This window comes from Micromesistius poutassou, assembly GCF_964030765.1.
Source record: "Micromesistius poutassou genome assembly, chromosome: 12".
Taxonomy (NCBI): Eukaryota; Metazoa; Chordata; class Actinopteri; order Gadiformes; family Gadidae; genus Micromesistius; species Micromesistius poutassou.
Window position 1 is genome coordinate 6,907,862 of NC_140282.1, and position 26,034 is coordinate 6,933,895.

General features: G+C 43.0%; 1 protein-coding gene across 1 annotated transcript in view; it reads right to left on the minus strand.

Annotated features, from left to right (window-relative positions):
* Positions 1 to 26,034, minus strand: part of shank2b (SH3 and multiple ankyrin repeat domains 2b) — a gene marked incomplete at both ends in the record, with an annotated part of 94,133 nt that overhangs the window by 22,855 nt on the left and 45,244 nt on the right. Inside the window, 3 exons of the mRNA XM_084475902.1 lie at positions 7,619 to 7,743; positions 9,295 to 9,377; positions 16,347 to 16,428. Coding sequence (XP_084332028.1) covers positions 7,619 to 7,743; positions 9,295 to 9,377; positions 16,347 to 16,428 — 290 coding nt within the window. The remainder of the gene's footprint in view (positions 1 to 7,618; positions 7,744 to 9,294; positions 9,378 to 16,346; positions 16,429 to 26,034) is intronic.

Sequence of the window (26,034 nt, forward strand, 5' to 3'; positions counted from 1 at the left end):
TGAAAATGCCAACTTTTCATCTGATTGCTCCGGACTCACCATCTCTGCTGCTTCTTCGAATCTGTTTGGTGTGTGTGTGGTACACGTGGCCTGGCTTGTGTGTAAAAACACTGGCTCCGATTGGCTACCATGAAACATGACTCTGCATTAGCCAATCATAATCGCTTATCTCGTTGTTAACCCACCCGGTCTCCTCACTAGCAGGATGTGTGTGGAGCCAGGGGTGCGTTTGGATTACGCAGTTTATTCAATCAATTCATAGTAACGCACCGCATTTAACGTTCAGTAACGATAACGGCGTTGTAACGACGGAAACAGTAATTAGTTAGATTACCCCGGTACTGAAAAAATAACGGCGTTACCTAACGCCGTCCTTTTAAACGGCGTTATTCCAAACACTGATGATTATATTCCATTTAGACTTTTGAACTCTGTTAAAATCGTTTCACCTGATTTAAGCCATTCAACTTTTTTTTTAGTGAGATGTTTGCTAATTGCTAACTGGCAATCATGAGCAAAGTGCTTCCATATTTTTTATTATTATTATTTGTTCAAGAGCAAAACTATGTATCAGACTGATATCGGTATCGGCAGATAGCCAAAGCTTCGGTATCTGAAGTGTTGAAGTGATATTGGGACATCCCGATGTATTAAATTATATTATTTTAGGACCTGCATACACTCAACACAGCAGAGCAAGCTGGGTGAGTCCTATATCGGAGTAGAGCCTTTACACATTACTCCTATATCAGAGTAGAGCCTTTACACATTACTCCTATATCAGAGTAGAGCCTTTACACATTACTCCTATATCAGAGTAGAGCCTTTACACATTACTCCTATATCAGAGTAGAGCCTTTACACATTACTCCTATATCAGAGTAGACCCTTTACACGGAGGTCCTATATCAGAGTAGAGCCTGCACACAGGGCTCTCATCATAGTCACCAGAGCCGTTTCTTGCTATATGCGGACTATGCGGCTGCATAGGGCCCCACAGCCACCAGGGCCCCCCCCCCAAAAAAAAATTCTATTTTTTCTAAGGCTTATGATAAATATCAAAGAAATAGCTGAAAATTAACAAAAAAGGTGAACTTAGTTTCTGCCAAGTTCACGGCACATTTGTACAATGATCTGGTCTCAGCAGATACCTTGACTCTGTTGGTTGTTATGTCATATTTGGAAGCTCAATCTGTAAATTTTTCCCAAAAAAATCGCACCAGGAGTAACCATTTAAAGGGTTCTTTTTTAAAAAATTCTTCCGGGGGGGCATGCCCCCCGACCCCCCTAGCATTGCTAGGTTACCAACTCACAGCACCACTGCTACAAAAAAATCTAGGGGAAACACTGAAGTAAGTTTAGTTATTTATTTTATTATTATTATTTTTTTTACTGTTTTGGAATGGTGGGTTAAACTTTTTTATGTTGTGCCACCTTGTTAAGCCACCTCAAAGTTTACATTAAACATTTTTCAAGAACATACTGTATCTGTTGCATTTATTAATGTACTCTAGCCTGCTTTCCTCTTAAACTGTAACAGACTGCTGCATCGTCACAGAATATATGAAAAAGATAGGAATCTCTACCTCAGAATTTGAAAAAATAGGGGCCCCCAAATAGTATCTCGCATAGGGCCCCCAAACAGCTAGAAACGGCCCTGATAGTCACCACAGATGAATAAGTATGGCTCTGCTACGTTTATGTACCAGGGCACATGGTCCATGGTGTTATCTTAACTGGTTTAGTCTACAACCCATGAGCTGGTACATAAGAAGAGCATCATGAGTTATAAGAACTGTGTTTGTACTACGATGACACCTCTGTGAAAATGGTTGCTTGCAGTGTCAATGGACCGCTTTACCAAGGCTAGGTTTACGGGAGTCTTAGAGAGTCAATCACTTTACCAAGGACTCGTTTACAGGAGTCTGTACCAAGGACTCATTTACAGGAGTCTCAGAAGGCTTCAGAAGGCGGTAAGGAGACATTATCCAAACAGTTGGAATCGGTAGAATTCTAGCCTGTGAGTGTTAAATTGCTAGTCATTTAAAGAATGTATCATTTAGTTAGGCTAATTGAAGAATTTGTATCTATAAAAACTAAACAACAACTATGGGCATTACAATTTGAAAAGGATATTCATTTTTTACACCTGAAATGAATGTGCCAATATGGCAATGTAGATAACAATCCAGCTGGTCGGGTTGAGAAACTTGTGCATTGGCAATTTGTGTTTTCTTACCAATCATATAACCATTGACAATGCCCATGACCTTCAGACCAAACCAAACAAGAGAGAAGTCATCGGAGCTCTTCAACGTCCAGCCCCAATCTGTTCATCACTCCATCAAACACCACATTGCTTGTTGCAATCTTTAGCGAAAGTGTTTCTATTGGCTGTCGTTGGATTCCAATGCACCCCGGGCATAGAGCTCAGTGTGTGTTCATTTCACACCCCTGTGCACAAGAACACAGCAGCTGATAGGATGGCACACACCTGTGCATGCAGCAAACAGTGTACTACTATTAATGCAACACACACAAACACATAGGGTGTGTACACACACACACACACACACACACACACACACACACACACACACACACACACACACAGCTTGGAGGCCATCTGTCTGGGCTCTGCCAGGAGGGACCAGTGAACATGTTCTCCTTCATTATCTCCAAGTTGTATGATTTGAAGTCTTCCTCTCACATGGCATAATGTCTTGTTTACCTTGATATCATCATGCCTGGGAATCCCCTTCTATGACCATCCCAGCGTGGCCGTGTTAGATATACAGTAAATACATCACTGTAACTCACTGTAGATATACAGTATATACATCACTGTAACTCACTGTAGATATACAGTATCTCACTGTAGCTAACTGTAGATATACACATCACTGTAGCTCACTGTAGATATACAGTATATACATCACTGTAACTCACTGTAGATATACAGTATATACATCACTGTAACTCACTGTAGATATACAGTATCTCACTGTAGCTAACTGTAGATATACACATCACTGTAACTCACTGTAGATATACAGTATATACATCACTGTAACTCACTGTAGATATACAGTAAATACATCACTGTAACTCACTGTAGATATACAGTAAATACATCACTGTAACTCACTGTAGATATACAGTATCTCACTGTAGCTAACTGTAGATATACAGTATATACATCACTGTATCTCACTGTAGATATACAGTGCATCACTGTAACATACTGTACATATACAGTATATACATCACTGTAACTCACTGTAGATATACAGTATCTCACTGTAGCTCACTGTAGATATATAGTATATACATCACTGTAACTCACTGTAGATATACAGTATATACATCACTGTAACTCACTGTAGATATACAGTATCTCACTGTAGCTCACTGTAGATATACAGTATATACAACACTGTAACTCACTGTAGATATACAGTATTTCACTGTATCTCACTGTAGATAAACATTATCTCACTGTAGCACTGTATATACAGTATATACATCACTGTATCTCACTGCAGATATACTGTTTATATATATATCACTGTAACACTGTATCACTGTATCACTGTAAATATACAGTATCTCACTGTAGATATACAATATCTCACTGTATCTCACTGTAGATATACAGACACCCAAGATCTGGTTGGTACATCGATTCTCATTTGAATGTGTGTTCGCCCGAGCCCTAGACGTTATGGCTCACTGTCCGAGGCATGTTCTGAATCTACATGGACAGACCCAATTCATTGTACAGCATTCAACATTTGACATTTGAGGTAAATCTCGTTGAATAATCAAAATGTGGCAGTTTTACAACTCCAAATGGTCATGTACAATGGCTGGAGCAGAGAGAAAAAAGTATCAGGTAGGACATTGGTAATATTAGTCTCTAACATTTTACATTCATACTATTGGAAATCTTTTGTAGACGCTCCCCAACCGCCCTTAATAAACTAGCAGCATGTCACAGATGCCCTAAAAGCCCTGCAGTCATTGGCCGTTCTGCTCATCCGTAAACAAATTGGCCACCCTGTCAAGCATAACTAGGTCAAGGGCAGTGACGTCTCCATCTCCCTGATGCCCCGACCCCGCGGGCTGAGGGTTGATGCTATCCAAGTGGACGGAGCGGAGAATGGGTTAGCCTGGCTAGTTATGTTAGTTATGGCTTAGCCTGTTCTGCTACCATGTGTTGGCATGTTGGAAAGAACAAATGCCAATTCTGTTTGTTTCCACGGTTGCATACTAAATAATCCTAAATGAGAAATGCACCAACGACCAAACCCCACCACAAGCCTTGTGGGGCTGGATGCATAAAGGTACTGGTTATAATGGTTATAGTAAGGTTATAATGGTTATCTTTCTCTGCAGAGCTGCATGGATAACCTTCAGCAATATGAAGTTATTTCCCCAAAGAGACGATTAGATATAGCCGGTCTTTACTGACATCACAGCCAATGTTCCCTCCCTGCCTGTATGGAGCAGTGTCTGAAACGACTCCACCGCAGACTCTCCTCTCTAACTCTCTAACCCTCTCTAACCCTAACCCTCTACTGACAGGTCTGCGCTTGTTTCAGTCCTAAGAGAGATGCCAAGAGGCAGAGATTTTATGTGACACACCCACGTAGACACACACACACACACAAAATATTACAATCACAAACACAGCAAAACATACATGAAGACAGAAGGACACACACCTGAGGTCCAGGGACACAGATGTATTTGCATGCATGCTGCAGAAAATCTCACTCTCTCTCTCTCACACACACACACACACACACACACACACACACACACAAACACACAAAAACACACAGACCCCTCTCCCGGTGGTTATATAAGCAGCTCTGTCAGTTTCTATCTACTGATACAGATGCATATCCAAAAGCACACACTCATGCATTCACAAACACATTCACTACCACTGTGGATACGCTGAAAGTCAAGGCTCAGAAAAGGTGTGTGAGAGAGAGAGAGAGAGAGAGAGAGAGAGAGAGAGAGAGAGAGAGAGAGAGAGAGAGAGAGAGAGAGAGAGAGAGAGAGAGAGAGAGACCTTTTCTTAGGAGGACCCTGGACCATGCCTTAAAATCCCACTGAACTTGCATCAAAAACATCAATATCATGGACAGAACACTGAAGGCCAATGTGCTGTATTATCAGAGCCATGGGGCTCCTGGCCCAGTCAACAGGCTGTATTGATATGAGCCCGGCACTGAAGCACGGAGCTTATTGATGCTGAGGCCGACAAGCAGCCACTTAAACACATTAAGGCGAATGATTGGAGTGCTTAAGTACAGGGAGCATGTGGACCACGTGCCGAGAGAGGCAATGAAAGATTGATGCCAAGTCCTAAATCATGCATGCAAATGGGTTATGTTCTGCTGGTGAACAAGAGGGAGGGAAGAGACACACAGTCTCTACGTGCACAGATAGTGCACGTCTAGAGGCACAGAGCAGAGGAACCTTCAACAGGACCCTGGTAGCATGAGGGGGGGGGGCCTATGAGAACACAATGAGCTCCATCTTCAGCCCTCTGTGCGTATGTGTTGATGCAGTAACACACCTTCAGTGTGAACTGATCACAATCAAAAGGTGGTTTTAATGAGGAGCCATTGGAAGAGGCCAACAGGATCACTAATCCCTTTCACTGTTTGAGTCTGAACCCCTTGTCTTTGGCAGGACATAACAAAACAAAGACACACATGCCCAGACAGCGAAACACAACACACACACACACACACACACACACACACACACACACACACACACACACACACACACACACACACACACACACACACACACACACACACCTGTGAATGTCTACAGAATGCAATGTTGTTGTTTGGGAAAGAGTTGAACCTTGAAGACACAGTCCAAGATGTTACACCAGAGAAAACGAGAAACATCCTGACAAGCTGTGTGTTTAAGTGAACACCGATGGCATCAGTGGATGTGAAGGTTTTAGATTCTCATGCATTCCCAAGTGTGGGCTGCCTAGCTAGATTTAGCAGGCTTACTAGCTAGAGGCTTTGCAGCTGTGGACGCATGAAGCAGTATGTCTATGAAGCAGCTTAATATTGCTGCAATCTTACAATTTAAGCCATGGGGGGAAAAAGCCTGTTATCAAACAGATAACGACAGACAAATACATGGGCACACACAATGGACAAGAGAGAGAGAGAGAGAGAGAGAGAGAGAGAGAGAGAGAGAGAGAGAGAGCGAGCAGCAGCGACAGATACAGTTTGGTCTCTTCATTTAATGCTCCATTTAGCAGAGCACACAGCATGCCTCCACTCAGAGTCATTACGGAGTCATAAAGAGATGGAGAAACGCCAAACAGACAAACAGACCAAACAAAGTTCCTGAAAATACACCCATTCACTTTCAGTTCACTCTGGGCTACAAAGACTAAAGTTAATTAAGTGAAGTTAGTTACAAAGACTAAAGTTACAACGACAATTCTTCAGAGCTCATTGCTGGGACAATTTCAACATCCGAAAAAAACTTTTGTCTCATAAACATAACCATACCTTAAACTATTTACTAATTAATTTATTTTGACAAACACATAAAAGTGACCATTGAAGAGACAATAATAATATTGCACAATAACAAAGACAGCTTATTCTCAAATCCACAGAGGCTTGCAATCAGTGAAACCCACCAATGAGATTAAAGCCCTAGATTACCGACGCTACCAGTGGTCAGGAGGGTCACAGGTCAAAGCCTCAAATCCCTGGGACAGATGTAGCTGTGTTTCCCTCTCCGACAATCTGTTCATAGAAGCACAAAACAGCCTCCTTCTCTCCAGACAGACTCAGTGAAGTACTTCACCAGGGAAGGTTTATAAGTGGATCACCAAGTCCTTGATCACCACAACACACGGTGGACTGCAGGTGACCGCAGATAGATCAACGTAACACTAGCAGACCATAGCAACATAGTGGGGGAGATAGCAGACCATAGCAACATAGTGGGGGAGATAGCAGACCATAGATACATAGTGGAGGAGATAGCAGACCATATATACATAGTGGGGGAGATAGCAGACCATAGCAACATAGTGGGGGAGATAGCAGACCATAGATACATAGTGGGGGAGGTGAGACAATGGTTACAGGAAGACATTGAGCTATTCGACAACGAAAGAAAATGGAAGAATGTTTTGTTATAGTTTGTTATTGTTTTGTTATATTATTTTGAAAGTCTGAATGACAGTGGTAATGAAGAGCCGATTATCCTCCTGTCGACGGAGACTTCATCATGAGACCTTCAGCCAACAGCAGCTAGGACTACAAATATTACTACAGCTAGGACTACAGCTAGGACTACAGCTAGGACTACAACTAGGACTACAGCTAGGACTACAACAAGCCCTACATATCTGCCAACCAGCAACAACAACCAAACCAATGAACCGATCTGCTACACCAACAACAATAGTAACACAACAGTAACACAACAGTAACAGGACCAGCCGCTCAGAGCGAGGAGCATGAGGAAGTGGTTTGAGGGGCTGAATGTATGGCAGTGGCTTCAATGGACAGCAGTGATTGGCTGGTCTGCCGGGGGGGGGCGGTCCTACCTCGATGAGGAAGTCTCCCGTGCGGAGCCCCGCCTGCCAGGCCACGCCCCCCTCGTCCACTGACTCCAGGTACTGCAGCGCCGGGAAGGCGGGGGTGGGGGTGAACTCCTCGATGGGTGTGTCCGCTGGGGGGGAGAGGGAGACAGGTTTAAACCGGTATAAAGAAGACGACATGTGTGTAACACGCGTGTCCTAGGTCCACGTGTGTGTGTAACATGTGTGTGTGTCTGTAACATGTGTGTGCGCGTGTAACACGTGGGTGTGTATGTTTGTGTGTAACACGCGTGTCCTAGGTCCACGTGTGTGTGTGTGTGTGTGTGTGTGTAACATGTGTGTGTGTGTGTGTGTGTGTGTGTAACACGCATGTCCTAGGTCCACATAGTGTGTGCGTTCACTAGTGTCTGTGTTCACTAGTGTGTTTGTTCACTAGTGTGTGTGTGTGTGTGTTCACTAGTGTCTGTGTTCACTAGTGTGTGTGTTCACTCGTGTGTTTGTTCACTAGTGTGTGTGTGTGTGTGTTCACTAGTGTCTGTGTTCACTAGTGTGTGTGTTCACTCGTGTCTGTGATAACAGTGGAAACTGTTCCTCTTGAATGTGAATGAAGGTAATGAAAGATGATTGATGAAATGTGGTGGCACCGTGGCAACAGACCAATAAAAAGAACGACAACACACAGCAACAGTCATATACATGAAGCAGGAGGGCTGAATCAGTCCTGAGTCTTAGACAACAGAAAAACTAAACAAAGATAAATGGGTGCAATGGATTCAAACCAGTTTTCTCCAATTCCAGTCGTTGCAATATTGCCATACATGTGCTGCCATTGCCTGAAACATCCAGCTCCTCTCCTCTTCTGTTTAGTCTCCCTCTCCTCCTCTCTCTGTCCTCCTCTTTCCCATCCCTCCTATAAGTCTCTCAGTCTCTCCCTCTCCTCCTCCTCCTCTCTCTCTCCTCCTCTTCCCCATCCCTCCTCTGTCTCTCGCTCTGCCTCTGACCATCAGTGTTCACAGACACCTCCTATAACTCACCTCCTCACTGCCTCCACAGTGTGAGGTCAAGAACGGCCCTACACAACTCAGATGATATGTGTGTGTGCGTGTGTGTGTGTGTGTGTGTGTGTGTGTGTGTGTGTGTGTGGAACCGAAGGACAGAGTGACAGAGGGGAAAGGTGGCAAGAGTAACAGTGAATGGTGTTGCTGTCTGTCTGTCCCTCTGTCTGTGTATATCTGATGTCTAAAAGACTCCCATTGGACTACAGACACAGACAGTATAACCATCCTCCAGTCCTCCACATGCTCAGAGATCCAGTTGATTATAGGACCTTCTTTGAATCGTCATAGAAACCGAAAAGTTGGTCTGCTGTCTATTTATAGAGCCTGACGGTCAATAGCACTCTGGTAGGACTACACACTGGTAGGACTACACTCTGGTAGGACTACACTTTGGTAGAACTACACACTGGTAGGACTACACTGGTAGAACTACACACTGGTAGGACTACACACTGGTAGAACTACACTCTGGTAGGACTACACACTGGTAGGACTACACACTGGACTACACACTGGACTATACATGTTACGAAGCTTTCTCATCAGGTAGAACAGTCTGTCAGCTGGGCGTGATGATGATCAGTACATTAAATGAGTCGGTTATAGGAGGATGAAGGAGCTTACCTTTGGCCCCCCGCAGCACGAAGCCGAAGCCCTCGTTCTCCTTCTTCTGGAGCTCCACCGTCTTCTCGTCCACCACGCAGTCGCTGTGGAGGAGACGCCGCGCAGAGCGACCGTTAGCGCAACCCATGAGCCGTAGCATGGCCCCGGAGGCCCCCCTCCCGGAGTGGAGGTTCATGCTGCTACCGGTCCGTTAACCCGTCCGGCCGGCCAGGGCAGGGCCACCCCACCCCTCCTCTCACCGGACCGGGGGTTCTCTCCGGGCGGCCAATCCTATCAGACGGCAGGACGGTCGCCTCCTCCGCCTCTCGGCGACAACATCTTCCGAAAAAAACGAATAAAACCACCGAGACACCGAGTCTCCCCGAAGAGAACCGAGCCGCCGACACACCGAGTCTCCCCGAAGAGAAGCCGTCAGGGCGGCGTTACCCCCGGGGACCGAGCCGCCGACACACCGAGTCTCCCCGAAGAGAAGCCGTCAGGGCGGCGTTACCCCCGGGGGTCGAGCCGCCGTCGCGGCTCCATCCAGGGCGGAGGGAGGATGACGTCCAGGTGAAGCAACATGAAGGCTGCAGATCCCGGCCAATCACTATCGATCACTATCGATCACTATCGACGACTGCTGATCTAATGACGACCGATCAGCGGGACGGACAGAGGATCGCTCCGGGGAACATAGAGAGGAGAGGCGGGCTGACTGCTCCGCAATGAGCCGTCAGAGGCGAACACAACCCGAGCACCGCGGTGAAATGTGTGTGTGTGTGTGTGTGTGTGTGTGTGTGTGTGTGTGTGTGTGTGTGTGTTTGGGAGAGGGAGATTGCGAGAGAGAGCGAGAGAGAGCGAGAGAGAGCGAGAGAGAGAGCGAGAGAGAGAGAGATACAGAGGGGGAGAGAGAGGGAGGTGGGGGCGTATTGAGCAGTGGATATAGACGTGCTTTAAACGTGTGTCAGGGCAGAGCCGTGATTGATAAACGTTGGTTGAGTTTGTGTGTGTGTGTGTGTGTGTGTGTGTGTGTGTGTGTGTGTGTGTGTGTGTGTGTGTGTGTGTGTGTGTGTGTGTGTGTGTGGCTCCTCCATGTGCTCCCAAGTTCTGGTGAACCCTTATCCGATTTAATTTCTTTCTGTTAGGGTGAGGGGTAGGTTCATGTTAGGGTTAGGTTTCTGTTAGGGTTAGGTTCATGTTAGGGTTAGGGATAGGTTTATGTGAGGGTTAGGTTTCTGATAGGGTTAGGGTGAGGGTTAGGTTTCTGTTAGGGTGAGGGGTAGGTTCATGTTAGGGTTAGGTTTTGGTTAGGGGTAGGTTCATGTTAGGGTTAGGTTTTGGTTAGGGGTAGGTTCATGATAGGGTTAGGGTGAGGGTTAGGTTTCTGTTAGGGTTAGGGGTAGGTTCATGTTAGGGTTAGGTTTCTGTTAGGGGTAGGGGTAGGTTCATGTTAGGGTTAGGTTTCTGTTAGGGGTAGGTTCATGTTAGGGTTAGGTTTCTGTTAGGGTTAGGGGTAGGTTCATGTTAGGGTTAGGTTTTGGCTAGGGATAGGTTCATGTTAGGGTTAGGGCGAGGGTTAGGTTTCTGTTAGAGTTAGGGGTAGGTTCATGTTAGGGTTAGGTTTTGGTTAGGGATAGGTTTCTGTTAGGGTTAGGGGTAGGTTCATGTTAGGGTTAGGTTTCTGTTAGGGTTAGGTTTCTGTTAGTTTCTAAACTACAGATTTCTCTTCTTGATTTGATTGATTGATTTTTTGTTATTTATTTGTACTGAGGTGACGATGGACGCTATGAACACCTGAGAGCCAATGGCCATGGAATAAAGGCTTTACCTTTCTGTTCCAACCACACTGCCTAGTGAGCACAGAATATCATACCACCTACTGACACCTATCGCACAATCTACCAACACCTATCACACAATCTACTGACACCTATCACACAATCTACTGACACCTATCACACAATCTACTGACAACTATCACACAATCTACTGACACCTATCACACAATCTACTGACACCTATCACACAATCTACTGACACCTATCACACAATCTACTAACACCTATCACACAATCTACTGACACCTATCATACAATCTACTGACACCTATCATATGATCTACTAACACCTGCAATCTACTAACACCTATCATATGATCTACTAACACATTCATTGTGTGACTATAACACACATCCTGGTTTATGTGAATTGAAAGGCTGCTGTTGACCTCTTCTAGACTGACGCCTCTAATCTGACATCCCCCATCTCTCTCACACACACACACACACACACACACACACACACACACACACACGTGCACACGCAGACACTAGATTATGACTCATGGAGTCCCCCACTCCTTACCTTATCTCACTCCTTACCTTATCTCACTCTGTCTCATGTTTCAATATGTCACGCTACTTGAACCTGTTACTTACAGGAAATCAGAACCAGGTGACTGTATATATATGAGGATATATGAGAGATATATGATATATGAACCAGGTGACTGTACATATGAGGATATATGAATCAGTTGACTATATATATGAGGATATATGAAGACATGAGGATATACAGTATGAAGCAGGTGACTGTATATATGAGGATATATGAAGATATATGAGGATGTATGAAGCAGGTGACTGGATATATGAGGATATATGAAGATATATGAGGACATATGGAGATATATGAAGATATATGAGGATATATGAAGCAGGTGACTGTATATATGAGGATATATGAAGATATATGAGGATATATGAAGCAGGTGACTGTTTATATGAAGATATATGAAGCTATGTGTTCTGTCTGCAGTACAGAGCCTCCGGACAATGGAGGACAGCGGTGTACTGAGGTTGTGTTCTGAGGTTGTGTTCTCTGAGGTTCTGTTCTGAGGTTCTGTACTGAGGTTCTGTTCTGAGGTTCTGTTCTCTGAGGTTGTGTTCTGAGGTTCTGTTCTGAGGTTCTGTTCTCTGAGGTTGTGTTCTGAGGTTCTGTTCTCTGAGGTTGTGTTCTGAGGTTGTGTTCTCTGAGGTTGTGTTCTCTGAGGTTGTGTTCTGAGGTTGTGTTCTGAGGTTCTGTTCTCTGAGGTTGTGTTCTGAGGTTGTGTTCTCTGAGGTTGTGTTCTCTGAGGTTGTGTTCTGAGGTTGTGTTCTGAGGTTCTGTTCTCTGAGGTTGTGTTCTGAGGTTGTGTTCTCTGAGGTTGTGTTCTGAGGTTGTGTTCTGAGGTTGTGTTCTCTGAGGTTGTGTTCTCTGAGGTTGTGTTCTGAGGTTATGTTCTGAGGTTGTGTTCTCTGAGGTTGTGTTCTGAGGTTATGTTCTGAGGTTGTGTTCTCTGAGGTTGTGTTCAGAGGTTGTGTTCAGAGGTTGTGTTCTGAGGTTGTGTTCTGAGGTTGTGTTCTCTGAGGTTCGGCTCTGAGGTTTGGTTCTGAGGTTGTGTTCTGAGGTTGTGTTCTGAGGTTGTGTTCAGAGGTTGTATTCTCTGAGGTTCAGTTCTGAGGTTGTGTTCTGAGGTTGTGTTCTGAGGTTGTGTTCAGAGGTTGTGTTCTGAGGTTGTGTTCAGAGGTTGTGTTCTGAGGTTGTGTTCTGAGGTTGTGTTCTCTGAGGTTGTGTTCAGAGGTTGTGTTCAGAGGTTGTGTTCTGAGGTTGTGTTCTGAGGTTGTGTTCTCTGAGGTTCGGTTCTGAGGTTGTGTTCTGAGGTTGTGTTCAGAGGTTGTGTTCTGAGGTTGTGTTCTGAGGTTGTGTTCTCTGAGGTTGTGTTCAGAGGTTGTGTTCAGAGGTTGTGTTCTGAGGTTGTGTTCTGAGGTTGTGTTCTCTGAGGTTCGGTTCTGAGGTTCGGTTCTGAGGTTGTGTTCTGAGGTTGTGTTCAGAGGTTGTGTTCAGAGGTTGTGTTCTGAGGTTGTGTTCTGAGGTTGTGTTCTCTGACGCAGAGTGCTGCATTACTGGTCCTCTGTGTGAGGAGACGCTGGGAGACATGTGGGATGGAGAGAGAGGCGCAACTGCTGTCCTAGCAACAGAGCGGTTCCCTTAGCAACCCAATCAGTTTGGAGGCTCCGCCCCCCGCTGCTCTCACGCTGAAGGTTATCCTGTTTGTGGAGCTTCCTCCAAGTTCACCCAACATGGTGGTCTTCTTCTCTTCAGGCATTTCAAATGGACGTCATCTTTATGCAAAAAGATAACAACTTTATCAGAATGAGGGCAGGACACACAGGCAGTATACAGGACACACTGTATACAGGACACACTTTATACAGGACACATACAGGACACACTTTATACAGGACACACAGGCAGTATACAGGACACACTGTATACAGGACACACTTTATACAGGACACATACAGGACACACTGTATACAGGACAGGCTGTATACAGGACACGCTGTATACAGGACAGGCTGTATACAGGACACACTGTATACAGGACAGGCTGTATACAGGACACACAGGCAGTATACAGGACACGCTGTATACAGGACACACAGGCAGTATACAGGACACATACAGGACACACTGTATACAGGACACACTTTATACAGGACACACTGTATACAGGACACACTGTATACAGGACACACTGTATACAGGACACACAGGCAGTATACAGGACACACTGTATACAGGACACGCTGTATACAGGACACACTGTATACAGGACACATACAGGACACACTTTATACAGGACACACAGGCAGTATACAGGACACACTGTATACAGGACACACTTTACACAGGACATACAGGCAGTATACAGGACACACTGTATACAGGACAGGCTGTATATAGGACACACAGGCAGTATACAGGACACGCTGTATAGAGGACATGCTGTATACAGGACAGGCAGTATACAGGACACACAGGCAGTATACAGGACTCACTGTATACAGGACAGGCTGTATGCAGGACACACTGTATACAGGACACACTGTATACAGGACAGGCAGTATACAGGACAGGCAGTATACAGGACACGCTGTATACAGGACACGCTGTATACAGGACAGGCAGTATACAGGACACGCTGTATACAGGACAGGCAATATACAGGACACGCTTTATACAGGACACACAGGCTGATACTCATCACAAGTGGTCTCGCTGCATGGAGGATACACCTCTCATGTAGTATATATTCAGTGTATGTGAATGAGATGTGTACTGATGATATGTACTGGCTAAAGCGCAGTGGTTTCTGGTCTAGAAGCATACTGAGACCAGAGTACCTTTGCTTTGCCCACACTGGCGCTCCCCCAGTGGCTGACATAAGTATCACACTGTGAGCCGTGCTCACAGTGTGAGCCGTGAGCCTGTAGATATCCTTCCTAGAACTCAAGCCAAAGGCTGAAACAGAGGGTTCACTTCAGAACATTTCAAATGGAGCACTTTAACCATTCAATAGTGTGAAAGACACATCATACAATGCCTCATATGATGGCCAATAGCCTTGCAGCTAGGGATGCATCGACTCCAGGCCTCGGACCGGCACTGGGCGCATGTCCCTCATGAGCCTACGTCACGCTACGGAAGAGCCAGTGAGCGGCCTAACCCTAACCACACCGGACACCGGAAGCTCCGTCTGGGCAGCGCTTTATTTAATACCCTTGAGGGTTAGGATTCCTGGACACCTTCAGTATAACGCTACGATGTGTGTTTCATACTCAACATCGGTCATTATAACACGGCCCCTATTTTCTCGAGGGGGGCGTGTTCTTTAAATGGTATTATTAAGCACTCGTATTGGTACTTGGTATCGGTGGGCACTCAAACGTAAGTACTTGTACTTGTACTTGGTCTGAGAAATAGTGGAAATGGTGCCTCCCTGCAACCCAGTAAAATGTAGTCGACTGTGAAGATGTGATTGTTGTTTTCAGTAACATGAAAGATCCCAACTCTGCATCTATGGTGGTCAATAAAGCATGGAAGACTAACCCTAACCCCAACCCCAACCCTAACCTCTGCATCTATGGTGGTCAATAAAGCATGGAAGGTTAACCCTAACCCCAACCCTAACCCTAACCTCTGCATCTATGGTGGTCAATAAAGCATAAAGCGGCTTGGTGCAACACTAAATTACTTTCTGCAATATTCCAAACAATAAAACCTTTTAAAGACCAGAGGGTGCAGCCTCAGTCTGAGGGCCTGTGAAGCTCATTGCTCCAGAATATCAGACAGGAGACTGACAGACCAATAATTTCTACTCATAACAGGCATCATGTCTCTTAGTTATAAGAGATTCTTAGCCTTCAGATAAATCCCAAACTAACACACCCTGCAGTGAGTCCCTGAGTCTCAGAGAGACATGCTCAGACCAATGGGCTTCATGAGTCGTCACAAGGACACACACACACACACACACACACACACACACACACACACACACACACACACACACACACACACACACACACACACACAAATGAAAGGGATCATTTATGAACTAATGTAGTGGTAAGCAGGGGACAAGCAGGGAGTGCATTAATGAACCACTCTGACCACTGCTCATGTTCCACTGAACCATTACATCTGTCAACAATCTCTTTACTTCCTTTTTTAGCACTGTCAAGAAACGGAAATAGCAAAAAACTTTGATCTGTTTTCTCCAAATCCCTCCCCCAACCCTCCCAGTGTCCGCTGGGAGTCGCCCAGCAGCCACAGTGGGACACTCTGTGTTTCTGTGTTCAGCCATTGGCAGACATTGATTTTTAATCTGTCAGAAACACATTGAGCTGATACACTCTCTGTGGGGCTCAAACACTGCACACACACACACACACACACACACACACACACACACACACACACACACACACACACACACACACACACACACACACACACACACACACACACACACACACACTAGGAGAGAGACCTAGTGTGACTCATTTACAGTGAGTCGCACCACAGCTCAATGTAGATTCCATCATCATCATCATCCTCATCATCCAGTTCATTCAGATAGGGGGGAGGATGGGCGATGGTCGGAGCATGGGTGGATATACATACAATCAAGAGTCCTCTGTTTTAGTCTTGGACCACAGTGTGTGTTTACAGGCTCAGCCTACCTGGAGGCGTCAAAGCTGTCGTAGGACCCCACAGTGTAGTGTCTGAAGAGCTTGCGTCTGTCGCTGCGGTCCGCTCTGGAATCTGACAAAATAAAACAGATCACATGACTGGTCCCGAAAAACACATGTTACTACATTACAGTGTCTGCACCCCTCATTAACATGTAATCAAGAATACAGACAGATGTAAATATATCCAATCATTATACTAAGAAATGCAGGGATACAGTTTTACTGTGACACGTGTGGTTAAACCAACACTCTCAGGGATGGATTTGAATGTCATTGCTAACCCTGATGTCAATGCCCTATGATGTACAGTGATGAGGGTTAGGATTAGGATTAGGCCTAACCCTAACCCTAATCCTGATGTCAATGCCCTATGATATACAGTGATGAGGGTTAGGATTAGGGTTAGGGCTAACCCTAACCCTAATCCTGATGTCAATGCCCTATGATATACAGTGATTAGGGTTAGGCCTAACCCTAACCCTAATCCTGATGTCAATGCCCTATGATATACAGTGATGAGAGTTAGGGTTAGGGTTAGGGCTAACCCTAACCCTAACCCTAATCCTGATGTCAATGCCCTATGATATACAGTGATTAGGGTTAGGCCTAACCCTAACCCTAATCCTGATGTCAATGCCCTATGATATACAGTGATTAGGGTTAGGCCTAACATTAACCCTAACCCTAATCCTGATGTCAATGCCCTATGATATACAGTGATTAGGGTTGGGATTAGGGTTAGGCCTAACCCTAACCCTAATCCTGATGTCAATGCCCTATGATATACAGTGATGAAGTACGCAGTACTGGACTCATCATATTGGTACAACTGTAGACCTGTAGGTGGAAAAAAGTATTTTCTGTTATTTCTATTGTTGATATTGTCATCAGTAATATGATGTTTGTCTTGACACCAGGAAGAATACTTGTTACTGCAGTAATAACTAATGGGGAACCTTAATAAATCATAATAGACAGTAGGCCCTCCCAACATTAGGGTTTGTTGCCCAGGTACCTCAAAGAAGCCCTATCAAACTGTCCGTAGCCAACGCCAAGCCCCACCCCCTGTCCGTAGCCAACACCAAGCCCCGCCCCCTGTCTGTAGCCAAAGCCAAGCCCCGCCCCCTGTCTGTAGCCAAAGCCAAGCCACGCCCCCTGTCGGTAGCCAAAGCCAAGCCCCGCCCCCTGTCTGTAGCCAAAGCCAAGCCACGCCCCCCCTGTCTGTAGCCAAAGCCAAGCCCCCCCTGTCTGTAGCCGAAGCCAGGCCACGCCCCCTGTCTGTAGCCAATGCCAGGCCATGCCCCCCTCACACAACAGGAGGCTATAGAGATGCAGTATTGCTTATGTATTGAATAGGAAGGTATTTTAAGTCAATGATGTCTAGATCTACACTAGGGCTTCACCGATCACAAAGACTGTATATATATATATATATATAATATACTACATATATATATATATATATATATATTAATGTATATTCATATATATTCATATATTAATATATTATTATTAATGTGGTGATGTTGGGCCAGAGCACATTCAATCCAACTTGGAGAAGTGTAACGATAAGTTAGCTGTGGCAAACCACTGGAATTTCCTTATGGCCTCTCTCCTTACAACCTTTCACTTCTCAGTTCATTGATCTAGCAGGAAGTGGTTTCTAAAAAATCAGAATTAAAGGAATGGCTGTCAGATGGAAAGATTAGAAGCATGCGCACTTGCACACACCACATGAATAGACGCACACGCATACTCTAAAGCTGCTAGAGTGAGCTTTCTCTCCCACTCTGCCCTGCTCTCAGCTGTCTCCCTTCCCTCCCCCATATCCCTCTGTCCTCCCTCTCCCTCTCTTCAACACTCTCACACCAGCTGCCAAGACTTTATGGAAACTTCATCTCCTTTGGTCTGGCCCAGGCAGGAACATCTAGCAGAACATCTAGTAGAACATCAGAACATCTAGCAGAACATCTAGTAGAACATCTAGTAGAACATCTAAAACATCTAGTAGAACATCAGAACATCTAGTAAAAGATCAGTACATCTAGTAGAACGTCTAGTAGAACATCAGAACATCTAGTAGAACATCTAGTAGAACATCTAGAACATCTAGTAGAACATCAGAACATCTCGTAGAACATCTAGTAGAACATCTAGTAGAACATCAGAACATCTAGTAGAACATCAAAACATCTAGCAGTACATTTAGTAGAATGTCTAGTAGAACATCAGAACATCTAGTAGAACATCTAGTAGAACATCAGAACGTCTAGTAGAACATCAGAAAATCTAGTAGAACATCAGAACATCTAGCAGAACATCTAGTAGAACATATAGTAGAACATCTAGTAGAACATCTAGTAGAACATCTAAAACATCTAGTAGAACATCAGAACATCTCATAGAACATCTAGTAGAACATCTAGTAGAACATCAGAACATCTAGTAGAACATCTAGTAGAACATCAGAACGTCTAGTAGAACATCAGAACATCTAGTAGAACATCAGAACATCTAGTAGAACATCTAGTAGAACATCTAGTAGAACATCTAGAACATCTAGTAGAACATCAGAACATCTCGTAGAACATCTAGTAGAACATCTAGTAGAACATCAGAACATCTCGTAGAACATCTAGTAGAACATCTAGTAGAACATCAGAACATCTAGTAGAACATCAAAACATCTAGCAGTACATTTAGTAGAATGTCTAGTAGAACATCAGAACATCTAGTAGAACATCTAGTAGAACATCAGCACGTCTAGTAGAACATCAGAAAATCGAGTAGAACATCAGAACATCTAGCAGAACATCTAGTAGAACATATAGTAGAACATCTAGTAGAACATCTAGTAGAACATCAGAACATCTAGTAGAACATCTAGTAGAACATCTAGCAGAACATCTAGTAGAACATCAGAACATCTAGCAGAACATCTAGTAGAACATCAGAACATCTAGCAGAACATTTAGTAGAACATCTAGCAGAACATCTAGTAGAACATCTAGTAGAACATCTAGCAGAACATCTAATAGAACATCAGAACATCTAGCAGAACATCAGAACATCTAGTAGAACATCTAGTAGAACATCTAGCAGAACATCAGAACATCTAGTAGAACATCAGAACATCTAGTAGAACATCTAGTAGAAAATCTAGCAGAACATCTAATAGAACATCTAGCAGAACATCAGAACATCTAGTAGAACATCTAGTAGAACATCTAGCAGAACATCAGAACATCTAGTAGAACATCTAGCAGAACATCTAGTAGAACATCTAGTAGAACATCAGAACATCTAGCAGAACATCAGAACATCTGGTAGAACATCTAGCAGAACATCTAGTATAACATCTAACAGAACATCAGAACATCTAGTAGAACATCTAGTAGAACATCTAGTAGAACATCTAGTAGAACATCTAGCAGAACATCTAATAGAACATTAGAACATCTAGTAGAACATCACAACATCTAGTAGAACATCTAGCAGAACATCAGAACATCTAGCAGAACATCTAGTAGAACATCTATTAGAACAACTAGCAGAACATCAGAACATCTAGTTGAACATCTAGCAGAACATCAGAACATCTAGCAGAACATCTAGTAGAACATCTAGTAGAACATCAGAACAGCTAATAGAACATCTAGTAGAACATCTAGTAGAACATCTAGCAGAACATCTAGTAGAACATCAGAACATCTAGTAGAACATCTAGTAGAACATCTAGTAGAACATCAGAACATCTAGTAGAACATCAAAACATCTAGCAGTACATCTAGTAGAATGTCTAGTAGAACATCAGAACATCTAGTAGAACATCTAGTAGAACATTAGAACGTCTAGTAGAACATCAGAACATCTAGTAGAACATCAGAACATCTAGTAGAACATCAAAACATCTAGCAGTACATCTAGTAGAATGTCTAGTAGAACATCAGAACGTCTAGTAGAACATCAGAACATCTAGTAGAACATCAGAACATCTAGCAGAACATCTAGTAGAACATCAGAACATCTAGTAGAACATCTAGAAGAACATCAGAACATCTAGCAGAACATTTAGTAGAACATCTAGCAGAACATCTAGTAGAACATCTAGCAGAACATCTAATAGAACATCAGAACATCTAGCAGAATATCAGAACATCTAGTAGAACATCTAGTAGAACATCTAGCAGAACATCAGAACATCTAGTAGAACATCTAGTAGAACATCTAATAGAACATCAGAACATCTAGTAGAACATCACAACATCTAGTAGAACATCTAGCAGAACATCTAGTAGAACATCTAGCAGAACATCAGAACATCTAGTAGAACATCTAGCAGAACATCTAGTAGAACATCAGAACAGCTAGTAGAACATCTAGCAGAACATCTAGTAGAACATCAGAACATCTAACAGAACATCTAGTAGAACATCAGAACATCTAGTAGAACATCTAGTAGAACACCAGAACATCTAGTAGAACATCACAACATCTAGTAGAACATCTAGCAGAACATCAGAACATCTAGTAGAACATCTAGTAGAACATCACAACATCTAGTAGAACATCTAGCAGAACATCCAATAGAACATCACAACATCTAGTAGAACATCTAGCAGAACATCTAGTAGAACATCTAGCAGAACATCTAGTAGAACATCTAGTAGAACATCTAGTAGAACATCTAGCAGAACATCAGATCATCTAGTAGAACATCTAGCAGAACATCTAGTAGAACATCAGAACATCTAGCAGAACATCAGAACATCTAGTAGAACCTCTAGTAGAACATCTAGTAGAACATCTAGTAGAACATCAGAACATCTAGTAGAACATCTACTAGAACATCTAGCAGAACATCAGAACATTTAGTAGAACATCTAGTAGAACATCAGAACATCTAGTAGAACATCTAGCAGAACATCTAGTAGAACATCAGAACATCTAGTAGAACATCTAGCAGAACATCTAGCAGAACATCTAGCAGAACATCAGAACATCTAGTAGAACATCTAGTAGAACATCTAGTAGAACATCTAGCAGAACATCTAATAGAACATCAGAACATCTAGAAGAACATCTAGTAGAACATCTAGCAGAACATCAGAACATCTAGTAGAACATCTAGCAGAACATCTAGTAGAACATCAGAACATCTAGCAGAACATCTAGTAGAACATCAGAACAGCTAGTAGAACATCTAGTAGAACATCTAGCAAAACATCAGAACATCTAGTAGAACATCTAGTAGAACATCAGAACATCTAGTATAACATCTAGCAGAACATCAGAACATCTAATAGAACATCTAGTAAAACATCAGAACATCTAGCAGAACATCTAGTAGAACATCTAGTAGAACATCTAGAACATCTAGCAGAACATCACAACATCTAGTAGAACATCTAGTAGAACATCTAGCAGAACATCTACTAGAACATCACAACATCTAGTAGAACATCTAGCAGAACATCTAATAGAACATCACAACATCTAGTAGAACATCACAACATCTAGTAGAACATCTAGTAGAACATCTAGCAGAACATCAGAACATCTAGTAGAACATCTAGTAGAACATCTAGTAGAACATCTAGCAGAACATCTAGTAGAACATCAGAACATCTAGAAGAACATCTAGTAGAACATCTAGCAGAACATCAGAACATCTAGTAGAACATCTAGCAGAACATCTAGTAGAACATCAGAACATCTAGCAGAACATCTAGTAGAACATCAGAACAGCTAGTAGAACATCTAGTAGAACATCTAGCAAAACATCAGAACATCTAGTAGAACATCTAGTAGAACATCAGAACATCTAGTATAACATCTAGCAGAACATCAGAACATCTAATAGAACATCTAGTAGAACATCAGAACATCTAGCAGAACATCTAGTAGAACATCTAGTAGAACATCTAGTAGAACATCTAGCAGAACATCACAACATCTAGTAGAACATCTAGTAGAACATCTAGCAGAACATCTAGTAGAACATCACAACATCTAGTAGAACATCTAGCAGAACATCTAATAGAACATCACAACATCTAGTAGAACATCTAGCAGAACATCTAGTAGAACATCTAGTAGAACATCTAGTAGAACATCTAGCAGAACATCTAGTAGAACATCTAGCAGAACATCAGAACATCTAGTAGAACATCTAGTAGAACATATATTAGAACATCTAGCAGAGCATCAGAACATCTAGTAAAACATCTAGCAGAACGTCTAGTAGAACATCAGAACATCTAGCAGAACATCTATCAGAACATCAGAACATCTAGTAGAACATCTAGTAGAACATCAGAACATCTAGTAGAACATCTAGCAGAACATCAGAACATTTAGTAGAACATCTAGCAGAACATCAGAACATTTAGTAGAACATCTAGTAGAACATCAGAACATCTAGTAGAACATCTATCAGAACATCTAGTAGAACATCAGAACATCTAGTAGAACATCTAGCGGAACATCTAGCAGAACATCAGAACATCTAGTAGAACATCTAGTAGAACATCTAGTAGAACATCTAGCAGAACATCTAGCAAAACATCAGAACATCTAGTAGAACATCAGAACATCTAGTATAACATCTAGCAGAACATCAGAACATCTAATAGAACATCTAGTAGAACATCAGAACATCTAGCAGAACATCTAGTAGAACATCTAGTAGAACATCTAGCAGAACATCACAACATCTAGTATAACATCTAGCAGAACATCTAGTAGAACATCACAACATCTAGTAGAACATCTAGCAGAACATCTAATAGAACATCACAACATCTAGTAGAACATCACAACATCTAGTAGAACATCTAGCAGAATATCTAGTAGAACATCTAGCAGAACATCAGAATATCTAGTAGAACATCTATTAGAACATCTAGCAGAACATCAGAACATCTAGTAAAACATTTAGTAGAACATCTAGCAGAACATCAGAACATTTAGTAGAACATCTAGTAGAACATCAGAACATCTAGTAGAACATCTAGCAGAACATCTAGTAGAACATCAGAACATCTAGTAGAACATCTAGCAGAACATCTAGCAGAACATCAGAACATCTAGTAGAACATCTAGCAGAACATCTAGCAGAACATCTAGCAGAACATCTAGTAGAACATCTAGCAGAACATCAGAACATCTAGTAGAACATCTAGTAGAATATCTAGCAGAACATCTAGTAGAACATCAGAACATCTAGAAGAACATCTAGTAGAACATCTAGCAGAACATCAGAACATCTAGTAGAACATCTAGCAGAACATCTAGTAGAACATCAGAACATCTAGCAGAACATCTAGTAGAACATCAGAACATCTAGCAGAACATCTAGCAGAACATCAGAACATCTAGTAGAACATCTAGTAGAACATCTAGTAGAACATCAGAACATCTAGTAGAACATCTAGCAGAACATCAGAACATTTAGTAGAACATCTAGTAGAACATCAGAACATCTAGTAGAACATCTAGTAGAACATCTAGCAGAACATCTAGTAGAACATCAGAACATCTAGTAGAACATCTAGCAGAACATCTAGCAGAACATCAGAACATCTAGTAGAACATCTAGCAGAACATCTAGTAGAACATCACAACATCTAGTAGAACATCTAGCAGAACATCTAGTAGAACATCAAGTAGAACATCTAGCAGAACATCTAGTAGAACATCTAGTAGAACATCTAGCAGAACATCTAGTAGAACATCAGAACATCTAGAAGAACATCTAGTAGAACATCTAGCAGAACATCAGAACATCTAGTAGAACATCTAGCAGAACATCTAGTAGAACATCAGAATATCTAGCAGAACATATAGTAGAACATCAGAACAGCTAGTAGAACATCTAGTAGAACATCTAGCAGAGCATCTAGAAGAACATCAGAACATCTAGTAGAACATCTAACAGAACATCAGAACATCTAGTAGAACATCTAGCAGAACATCTAGTAGATCATCACAACATCTAGCAGAACATCTAGTAGAACATCAGAACATCTAGTAGAACATCTAGTAGAATATCTTGTAGAACATCTAGCAGAACATCATAACATATAGTAGAACATCTAGTAGAACATCAGAACATCTAGTAGAACATCTCATAGAACATCAGAACATCTAGCAGAACATCTAGTAGAACATCAGAACATCTAGTAGCACATCTAGTAGAACATCTAGCAGAACATCTAGTAGAACATCAGAACATCTAGTAGCACATCTAGTAGAACATCTAGCAGAACATCAGAACATCTAGTAGAACATCTAGTAGAACATCTAGTAGAACATCTAGCAGAACATCTAGTAGAACATCTAGTAGAACATCAGAACATCTAGTAGAACATCTAGCAGAACATCTACTGAAAGTCCAGCCACACCGATGGGCAGGATGCATCGTGCAGACAGACAGACAGACAGACAGACAGACAGACAGACAAATATGGTGTGAAGAATCAGGGTAATGCAAAAAAGACAAAAGAGAGAGAGGGTTTGCAAGGAGAAGAGAGACTACTACATCACCAGAAAGCCCACTCCATAGCAACTGTTGTCCGACTGTGGCTAGTTGCTATGGTTGCTATGGTCACAGATCAATAGGGAAGGTGGATGTGTGGCAGCTTGAAAGGCTGCCTTCCTTGTGTGTGTGTGTGTGTGTGTGTGTGTGTGTGTGTGTGTGTGTGTGTGTGTGTGTGTGTGTGTGTGCACGTGCGTGCATGCGTGCATGTTTGCGTGTGTGTGCAAAACTAATAAAATGTATTGCCAATGCCAATAAATATTTTTGACTAAGCTTCAAGAAGCTTTCATGTGGTTTACATTTCAGTTAACACACCAGCATGGAGATGAGTTAAAAACACAAAACAAAAACTATGCATTGAGTTAATGTGTTAGTGTCTGTGTGTCCAAAGACCGATCTATTGGGAGGTGTGTGTGTGTGTGGTTTTTTGATAAGGGCTTGTTGCGTCAACATTTGCGGAAGCACTTGAATCCGTCTGATTGTGAACCGGTTCAAAGTGAAACCATTTCCCAGCGCGTTGTTACGTTGACATACTGCTGGTTCCCTTTGTCAACAGGGGGACAAAAATGGCTTCTAATGTTTAGCGGTGTCATTTACTACAGCAGCTATGGGTAAAAAACAAGAGTAGTAAAGAGAGAGAGAGCATGAAAGAGCAGAAGAGAGCAAGATAAACTAAACAACCCAAAGCTGCCTTCTCTCTCTCTCCCTCCTCCCTTCTTTCTCTCCCTCCCTCCCTCCCTCCCTTCTCTCTTCCTCCCTACTCCCTTTCTCTGTGCTCCCTCCTCCCTTCTCTCTCTCTCTCTCTGCTCCCTCCATTCTCTCTCTCCCTCCTCCCTTCTCTCTGCTCCCTCCTCCCTCTCTGCTCCCTCCATTCTCTCTCTCTCCCTCCTCCCTTCTCTCTCTGCTCCCTCCCTTCCCCCCTTCTCTCTCTGCTCCCTCCTCCCTTCTCTCTCTCTCCCTCCCTCCCTTCTCTCTCTGCTCCCTCCCTCCCTCTGTTTCTCCGCCATTCAGTAGTTCTGCATTTCACGTACTGTCACTGTCATCTGATTGACAGGCAAGATGGATTCCCAGAACCAATCAGGAAAGAGATGCCCTGATACCCAAGAGCAGTCTAAAATCTAAATTGGTTCGACTGTT